At 48.6% G+C, this 9,952-nt stretch overlaps 1 protein-coding gene across 1 annotated transcript; it reads right to left on the bottom strand.

The window, feature by feature from the left end:
• Positions 1–4,169: 4,169 nt before the first annotated feature.
• LOC123427778 (vacuolar cation/proton exchanger 1b-like) lies at positions 4,170–8,901 on the bottom strand. Its single transcript, XM_045111894.1, has 11 exons — positions 8,255–8,901; positions 6,413–6,480; positions 6,273–6,301; positions 5,990–6,186; positions 5,692–5,913; positions 5,472–5,603; positions 5,224–5,340; positions 5,078–5,131; positions 4,888–5,004; positions 4,662–4,752; positions 4,170–4,551 (listed from the first exon to the last, which is right to left on the bottom strand). Exons 1-11 carry the CDS (start codon positions 8,522–8,524, stop codon positions 4,529–4,531), a joined length of 1,320 nt encoding a protein of 439 aa, XP_044967829.1. The 5' UTR covers positions 8,525–8,901; the 3' UTR covers positions 4,170–4,528.
• Between the last annotated feature and the right edge of the window lie 1,051 nt (positions 8,902–9,952).

The raw sequence follows: 9,952 nt of genomic DNA, 5'->3' as shown, positions 1-9,952 counted from the left end.
TAAAGTAGTAAGCGTCATCCAAAGAATGGACCAAAAAACAGTAGATCGAAAAACCTCATCATCAAAAGCCAAACCCTTGGAGAAATCCAAGCCAAGGGTAGATCCCGCATGAGAACCCTAAGAGATGGGTATGATCATGTAGATCTCGAGACATCGAAGAGATCTAGCCAAAAGGAACTTGATTCTATTAGCTAGAGACTAAGATCGTCGGTGGTGTGGGGGGACACCGATGGGTGAGGGGGCGCCGCCATCCATTGCTGCTCCGGTGGCCCTCATAGTTTTACTTCGGTTTCACTCATTGAGGGGAATGTTATTGAGGGCCAAGCTTGAGAAGGGTGTTGTGTCATACATCCAAGGACCAAATAATGTTAACGAGGTGTTGAGTCGATGTGAGGAGGTTGTTGACAAAGAAGGGCTTGGGTTTGACCAAAGCACAAGAAAGGCAAAAAAATTCGCTCCTAAGAAGGTTGCAACCCCTCAAAAGGTTGCATGTGTGCATGAAGTCCACAAGGATAAGGGTAAGACCAAAGTTTGTGATGTGGTTGCGTGTGGGAGTACCACTAGGAGGGAAGTTCACTCCCAACATAGCAAGAGCAGTGACACCTCCATTCGATGTGCTTCATAAGGCGGAGGATGGAGATGTGTACGCTAATTCATTGGTCCCGGCAATTCATTTCGATTCTACTCCATTTGGATTCCAAAGACCATTGTTACTCACTTGAGAGGTCCCATTGTAAAATGGGCGCCTCTAACCAAGATTTAATTGTGTGTACGGTGCTTCCTCTGATGGAGTCAAATGCGTGGTAGATAGTGGATACACCAATCATATGACCGGGGATAGCCATTTTCGCGCGGACTTCATGGATGCTACCAAACCATTTGTGAGCATTGTCGTTGGTGGAGGATGAACATGAAACATACTTGGGTTAGGCAAGGTGCCTATCGAGAATGTCATGCTTCTCCAATCTCTTAAATGTCATTTGCTTTCCAATCGTCAATTGGCTTATGCGGTATATGATACACCGTCTGGGCTAACAAGTGTGGAAGTCCTTAGGAAAGATATTCTCGAAGTGGCCTTTGTTGGAGAATGGGTGGCTATGGGCTATGGAATCGCCGGCTAGCCCATGTGAGCATGATAAATCTCATACATCTCCTAAAAAGAGAGCACATTCTTGGACTAATAGATGTTTACTTTTGAGAAAGATCGTGTGTGTAGTGCAAGCATAGCGGGAATGCAACACCAATCAAAGCATACTCCCAGGGGTATCGTGTCAACATCAAGGCCTAAAGAGCTCCTTCATGTGGATCTCTTTGGGTATTCATCATGGGATAGCCTTGAGGGAAGAAGCTTGGTAGAATCAATGTTCATGATTACTCATGAATCAAGATATACATGGGCGTACTATCTCAAGTCCAAGCATGAGGTGAAAGTGACAATTGTAGATTTTACCAAGCTGGCCCAATGCATGATATTTGCAATTAGAAGCGATAATGGATTAAAGTTCAAGAACTACACCTTGAAAATATTTCTTAATGATGAGGAAATTGAGCATCAATATTCCGCACCCCTTAGAAGTTGTCTTCGGTGTGTGTTCCTTCACGTTGTACTCGGCAAGACTGTTAAAGATTGAAGATAGAGCTTCTTTCGAGGATGGAGTGCGGGGGGTGTTGCAAGTAGAGTCATCTTTGGCCGATTGTTTTGGAAATCGTGGGAGGCTTAGAGCATCTCCAGTCGCGCCCCCAACAACCCCCCACGGCCCTTCTTACCATCGGTGTTGAAAGAAATGATCCAGTCCCGCCCCCAAGTCGCCGAATTCCGATGGCTCGGCCCATTTTTGGCCCGGCGATCCCAAACGGAACCCAGCGCATTGGGGGCACTTGGGGGCTCCGGCGGGAGGAAAAGTGACGCGTGGACCACCACTATCAGACGAGAAACGCCTTTTCCCCACCCAGATACGACCCACAAGCGACAGGACGACACTTCCTCTTTCATCACCATGCCGATCCTGCGCCACCCACTTGCCCACAGGCGCTGCTCCGCCACTAGAAATGGCATTCCCTCGCCGAAAAGATAGTGTTTTGCCGCAATCCCGCTCCTGGGCGAGCTCTTCAGGACTCCGACCATGCAGGCGGGGATACTGGCGGCTCCCACCCACCACGCCCGCAAGGTGTTCGGCGATTTTCCTGTTCGGCGATGGACTCCGACGACAAGGAGGCGTTTGCGGCTCTGATGAAGGAGGAAGCTAAGGCCGACGCCAATGACGAAGAGCACCTCATGATCCTCGCTGCTCTGACTGGCCTGTTCGCGAAGAATGCAAAGTCGCGACGAGGTGGCTCGGCGCCGGGTCACCGCAAGAGCAAGCAGAGGCATTGAATGGAGGGCTATTGCTTGCTCTACTCGGACTACTTCGCCGACGCTCCACTGCATGACGAGAAAGTATTTCAGTGTCGTTATCGGATGGGCCGAAAGCTCTTCCTCAAGATTGTAAATGCTATCTGTGAGTTTGACAACTACTTAATTTTCAAGAAGGGTTGCACCAGCACAGTTGGATTCTCCTCACTCCAGAAGTGCACGACAGCTATGAGGATGCTTGCATATGGATCTCTCGGTGATATACAGAAAGACTATGGACGCATGACCGAGTCCCCCACCATTGAGTGTTTTTACAAGTTTTGCAGGGCAGTGGTGGCACTGTTTGGACCACAATACTTGCGATCACCCAATGTTGAAGACACTGCTCGGATCCTAGCATAGAATGTAGCAGGAGGATTTTCTGGGATGCTTGGAAGCATCAACTGCAGCATTGGGCATGGAAAAACTGTCCATTTGCTTCGCAGGGGATGTACAAAGGTGCCAAAGGAGCTTGCAGTGTGGTACTTGAGACAGTGGCCACACATGACCTCTCGATTTGGCACTCCTTCTTTGATGTACCAGGAACTCACAATGACATCAACGTACTGCAGTGCTCGAATGTCTTTGCCAAGCTTGTTGAAGGTCATGCTCCTCCGGTGAACTTTGGGGTCAATGGGCGCCACTTCAACAAGGGATACTACCTAGCAGATGCCATCTATCCAAGATGATCCATATTTGTGAAGACTATCTCAAACCCTGTGCCAGGAGGCAAGAACTCCTACTTTGCTAAGTGTCAAGAGAAGGATGTCGAGCTGCCATTTGATGTGCTCCAATCTCGATTTGTTGTTGTCTGATACCCCCTTCTGACCTGGTCGAAATCTCAGATGTGGGAGGTGATGAATTGCTATGTCATCTTGCACAACATGATCGTGGAGAGCGAGCAGGGAGAGTCAGTGTTTGACATTGAACAATATTTCAGACAGGGTCCTCTTGTAGTTGTTGATCACCGGGTACCGACAACATGGGTTGTCTTCCTCAATATGCGTCAGGAGATCGGCGACCCACAGATGCATCAACAAGTGCAACACGGTTTGGTGGAGCACCTACGGAGGCTCAAGGGTAACGCCTAGTTCGATGTGTTTTAATTTCTTTTTGAATTATGAGGTTGCTTCGTTGAACTATTGATTTGTATTGATTTTTGTGATGAACTACGTGCTAAAAAATAGTTTTTATTGAATTTGGACCGAAGTGTGCCGAACTCGACGGCTTGGGGGGCTACTTGAGGGGTCGGCTGGGACCCCCCCCCCCCCCCTCCGGTTCGAATATTTGGCCCCAAGCTACACTATTTCAAGTCTTTTGGGGTGGGGGTGAACAGTTGAAGATGCTCTTATGATCTAGGATGTTTCAAGTGCTCACCGCATATGAAGCTTTAGTTTGATGTTTTGAGCGGTAGGGTTAACTCACCGGGATTCGATGCCCACTAAGATTTTTCCATGTCATCCTTTTGCTGGTATTACCACTACTCCTTTCTCTTTCACTTTCACACAGCATATGATGTTCAGCCTGAACTAATTTCTAGATTGTCTCCTTGGTGTCGTGTGTTGTGGACGGGAATACAGATAGCCAAGTTAAAATTATAAAACGGAAAGGGCAAACTGATCGATAAGGGTGCTCCAAGTATGTCCAATTGTGTTTTCGACAGTGCTTGGGCGCTTGGAGGATTTCGCTCAAGATGGTTGACCCTTCAACTCGATGGAACACGCACGGGACAGGGTAGTCGCGGTTGCCGCGAGTTGTGATCTGTGGCACCCAGGCATTTCTCCTAGATAAACTCCTCGTTGATGGTTCGTTCCCCACTGCTCGACACGGTGGAGGCAAAGCAGTATGTGTTTTTCACTGTGCCTGCCTTACCTCCGTAGCTACATTAGCTTCTTATAGGTGCACTAATGGATACATTAAACTCAATTAATTTACAGGACCGCGATGACCATAAACACCTGATTCAGTCTCGATCTACAACCTTACACGCAGGCAGGCCCTACTGCTTGGCTTGGCTGCACGCTCATCTGCCCAGAGAGGGAGGGAGGTACTCTACCACCTTTCTCTTCACGATCTTCAACTTAGTAGTCACTGTCCGGTTTTTCGGGAACCCTGAACTAAGCCGGTCCGCTAGGCTCAACCAGATTTATCGCCGTCAGCTGTCACCGAAACATAACAAATGTGAGGAAACAATGATGGTTGAACCGAAGTGGTCGCAAAACTAGTTGCAAATGCACTGAGCAAAAAATGGGAGTGTACCCATCCCTACCCGATCGCCGTCTCAGGACGAAAAAGCACACGCCGATCACCGCGTAGCAGAGGAGGAGAAGCAGTCCCTTCAGATAATGCGATGACCCATCCTGCGCACCACACGAGCAATTCCTTCACTGAGTGAGGTTGATAGTATCATAATGTTGACAGCAATGCCAGAAACACCAAACTGAACATATGTTGGCTCGACTCACGTGGCGACGCGAAACAGAAATGTAAATTACCTGGAGGGTGAAGCTTGTCACTAATATTGCCAGGAACAAGGAACCAGTCTCTAGCAGGTTGAAATCAAGATCCATTGGAACCCCCATGACCCAAGCCACAAGGACACTCAGCGGCACCTACATAGGACAGTTCAGTTAAAAGAGAACAAGACAGAGATGACATTAAGTTAAAAATGTCTAGAGTACAGACCACAAACATGGAAATCTGCGTAGCTGACCCCAAAGATACTCCAAGGGTGATGTCCTGTCACAACCAACAACAACAAAAAATTAGTTTGGTGTTATTGATCTCTCCAAACATTTGAACAAGCATGCATGAGTTCTGATGCTAGTTACCAGCTTGTTCTTAAAAGCAAATATGATTGCCCCAGCATGCTCTGCCGCATTCCCGACAATCGGGATCAAGATGATGCTAATGAAACTCACCGATAGTTCCCAGGATTCTGAGGCCGCCTAAAAAATTTGTTCCCAAGAAAACATTGTTAGCTACACTGTAGGTTAGCTCAGAGTAAAGTTATAGAGGAAATTTCGTCAGAACGCCCATCCAAACTTATCCAACATGGACATAGGATGGTGCTGCATACCTCAATTGTGCTCACGACATACTCCGATAGTAAGGCGGTTATCACAGTCATGACTGCTAGCCAAACCATCGCACTTGTAAATCCCAGTACCGCCTCATCTTCAGAGACCAGATCATCACTATCATCTTCAATCTAATCATTTTGTCAGCAACTAACTAGTTATATGCATGTTGATAGGCTATTCTGGTTTCTGATCAGCACTATACCAAATATTACACACCTCCTGGGGCTCAAAGAGCTGGCGATGCGTCTTCAGCTGGAAGTAAAGGTAGGCTCCATAGGCCAGGATCATGAGAACGCTGCACGCCCGGGATAGCACCAATGCTGAATCGTCGGAGTTCACTGCATGCTCACCGGCGCTTACTGCATACCTCAGCATCAGCGGCAGCGATTGGCATAGCACGCCAAGAATCAGAAGCCCTGTGCTGACATCTGCTTGCTTCTGCACAAATCAAGACCATGTGGTTACTTCCTATTACAACATAACAGTAGTACAATTAGATAGCTGAGTTGATTACTCTGTCATATGGCTGCTCGACGCCGAGGTTGGCCAGGCCACCAAAGAAGAGAGAGGTACCGAGGACAAGCAGCAAGTTGGACAAGATAGAGCCGAGCAGGGAGCATTTCACCACCGTTATCTTGCCTTCCCTCAGGGCGAATAGCGCGATGATAACCTCGGTGACGTTGCCGAACGTCGCATTCAACAGTCCACCCACTGCAGTTCAGGTAGATAAGTACATGATGTCCAAGTTGTATAGGTCGGTTAGAATGATTTGACGTTTTGAGATCAACAACTCTTACCAGTAGGACCGGTGTAGAAAGCGATCTGTCTATAACCAAATAAATCAACACAAAGAACAAAGGGCGAGTTTTGTCAGCAACATAATAAAGAAGGCAACGCCGAACAGAACACGCTATGAAGATGAGCAGAGGAGACTTACTCCGTCAGGAAACTGAGTCGCTCCGCAAGAGGAATGAGCCCGATTAAGCTAAGCACGAAGAGCCACACCTGTATGAGCTCAGCATTAGGAAAAAAATAGCATGTGTTTGAAAAGATGGGCAAACGGTGAAGAATATTCGGGGGATCTATGTCAACCACAGTAGATCACGAGCAAGTACTCTTCATGTCCCATTGGTTTTAGCCACGAAAAAATGAGAAAATATTACTGTCCCTGTTTAACGAGCCAGATTTTTCTGGGTATTCAGCTTGGAATATGTTGGTACTTCGTACAAGCATAGCATAGGCAGTCATGGTGTGTCTCCCGTGTTCTCTGTAGCACTGACGCGACAGTGAGAGCTGAGAAGACGTAGGGGTCACATGCCGGACGAAACACATGGTAAGAAGACAAGAGCAGGCAGTACAGCAAAGGCATCTACCTCTGCTTTGTCCAGAGGGAATCCCACAGTGAAAACGGCCCGTCTTCGTGTTTGAGCTGAGCTCTCGCCGATCAGCCGCAGGATTGTCGGATGGAAGTGCTGGCGGAGGGGAGCCTACGTACGGACAGGATTCACCTGGTGACCACGTTGTTAACTTAGTCTAAGAACTTGTTTTAATCATTATTGCTGCATGTGCAGTGAACCCAGGGGCGAGATTAATGGCTGCCATCGCTGGATGGATCATGGATGGACAATATACTAGAGTAGCATTAGGGAGGTGGATGTGAGGTGCAGTCATGGATGGACGTTGATGGACCGACATGGGCGACATGGGTGGTGGTGGAGGGCAAGAATGTGCATGTGATTGGCAGGTCCTGGGCATATTAGCTGCGGCTTATTCCTATTCCATTCCACGATTCCATCTGTAACGCGTCAATTTTGATTAGTGGTTGGGGGTTTGAGGCCTAGCCCACATGCCGGTAGCGGTATGGGGTCACATGTAAACAGCTGGATGTAATTCAAATCCTTGTCAAAAGGGGAAAATATGTAGATCAAATCACCATCATTCCATTCTCTCATAAACCTATACTAATTGCTACGAATAGTTATGTTGGCGTTTTCTTTAATGGAATGAGAAAAACTTAGTATGGGAGTATGAATGCGTTAGCCACCACAGCTCTAGTTCTCTCTCTCTCTTCACATGTTTCCTCTTGACCGTGCGAATGGCTAGTTTGTGCAACGCTCGGTTGAACTATTAATCTAAGTAGCAAGCACTAACTCCGTAATTAATAATAAATGCGGGAGTTAGTTAGCTGTGGCCCGTTATGAGACAAAAGCAGAGGAGAATAAGATATCTTTTAGGAGTACTGGTGATGAAAATGTAAGTTACATAGAGCAAGTCACAGACCAAACCAATCGTCCCTAATGGCCTAATTACTTGTATTATTAGCTAGCTGTGCGTGCGTTGATGTGACGAAAACAGAGGAGAACGAGAGGTATTTTTAGTCGAAGAAATTGCACTGAAACCGATGTACGACCGTAATCCTCCTACAGTGATGACATGAAAATGTAATGCGAGTTTTATGTTTTAGGTACTTCAGGGCTCATGTAAGCTAAACACAGATTGAGTCACGGAGCAAATCAATCATCGACATATGATCCGATCCAATTGTGATGGACGGAGGGAGCAATCAGAAGTTCAGAACCGGAGAGGTTCGAATTCGATCATGCAAACGATCAGAAAGGAGCAGCAAAGTTAACGACAGACCTGACACTAGCTAGCTGCTATTAGGTGAAACCGGGAAACAAACGCGGAGAATCAGGCGCTGAAGGGCGGGCGAGAAAATATCGGAGGGAAGTTTTACGGGGATGGATATCGGAAGCTGACTAGGAGAGAGGAGACGCACCTGGCCGAAGCGCATGTATCTGGCGACGACGGCGAGGAGGACGGCGGGGAAGAGGACGAAGAGCTTGGTGCCGCAGAGCACCTCCTGGAGGGTGGAGAGGAAGCCGCGGAGCGCGGCGCAGGGCACCTTGCGCACCAGCGAGGTGTCGGACTTCTTGCGGAGGGAGGAGGAGGACATGTTGTGCGCCGTCCTCCCCAGCTGCCGCATCTCCTTTCCGCCCGCCTCCAGCAGCGGCTCCGCCGCCGCCGCCGCCGCCGCGGTGGAGTCCATCCCTCCTCTCCTCCCCTCTGTTTCGGCAGTGCGCGCTCTGTTTCGTTTCGGGCTGGCTGGCTGGCTAGCACCACCTCCCCAACATACATAAACATACAGAGCGTCGCGGGGAGGGGAGGGGGTGCGGGCACATGTATACCGTGCAGCGCAGGGTCTGGAAAAGGGGCAGGCAACGTGGCGTGCGGCGCCGCTGGTCCGTTAGCGCCCCCTCCACCTCCTTCGGCTGTGTGGCGGGCCGGGGAAGGCCACCGCTCGGGATAGGCCGGCCGAGGGGGGCTGAGGTGCGCGGGTATCGGCCTGGCCGGTGGCCGCTGGGAATGGAAACCTGGGGGTGACGTGGATGGGGTAACCGATGCCCCCGATCGCCTCGCCTAGATTCGTTGCCACCCACCCGCGCACCCCGCAACATATATACAGCGAAGCCAACGCGTACGTACGTATGTATACGAGGGATGGGGGCCGGCGGGGAGACACGGGAAATACACGTATTAACGTATGACGTACGTATGTATACGAGGGATGGGGGCTTGACGGTGTGTCGAACAAAATACAGCAGCGCCGGCCTTTGATTTGATGGTATGTTGGGCATATCTTCTCTTCTTCTGGATATATAAAAGTATATATAGGAAAGGAAAAAAGGCGGTGGCTACGTACGTTCGTACGAGGGGAGAGACAACAAAAACCATGAAGCTACCGGGAACCTTCCTCCTACCAGCTCGCGTTTGTTTTTTTGGAACGATTGGTGTGGCGTGTGCGTGTTGGTCTTGGTTTTGGTTTTTGCTCGGTTTGCGGCTTCAGGTGCGGCGTACCTGCGATCGTGCGCCTCTCCAGGGTCCAGAATCGGGTGTTAATACTCGACTCGTGTGTGTGTGTCATATGTGGCATTCCGTCATGGAGCTACACTACCATGCACACCTTTCCTATCTTGAAACCCCGCGAGGCCCCAAGCAACCTCCACAGGAAAATTTCCCCATGGTGATCACTGAGGACCTGTTTGTTTATGTCGTGGCTGGATTAAAAACAGCTGAGCAACCTGGAGAGGAAATTTTTCCCCACGGTAAACATTGAGGAGTGTCGCGGCTGGATTAAAAATAACTAAGTAGAAGCTGGGAATAGAGCTGCGAACGAATCGAGTTCGAGCAAGTTGAAGGGGCTCAACTCAACTCATATTAAAAGTCGAGCAAGCTTAGACTAAGTAAAACTCAAGGTCAAACTGTAGAACGTGACTCGTGTTCGGCTTGTAATGATCTCGAGTCGATCTCGAAATAGTTTTAAGCTAGATGAGATGGAAAACAATATAAATCTATGGTGATTATTCCAACTAGATAGGGCTCAACGCGACGGAAGAAAACAGTAAAACAATATTATTCCAATCAAGATGATGACAATTAAAAAAAATCAAAGCAGTTTGACTTTTTTTCTCATAAC

Source organism: Hordeum vulgare, chromosome 2H, assembly GCF_904849725.1.
Source record: "Hordeum vulgare subsp. vulgare chromosome 2H, MorexV3_pseudomolecules_assembly, whole genome shotgun sequence".
NCBI lineage: Eukaryota > Viridiplantae > Streptophyta > Magnoliopsida > Poales > Poaceae > Hordeum > Hordeum vulgare.
This window is presented reverse-complemented; position numbering and strand designations above follow the sequence as displayed.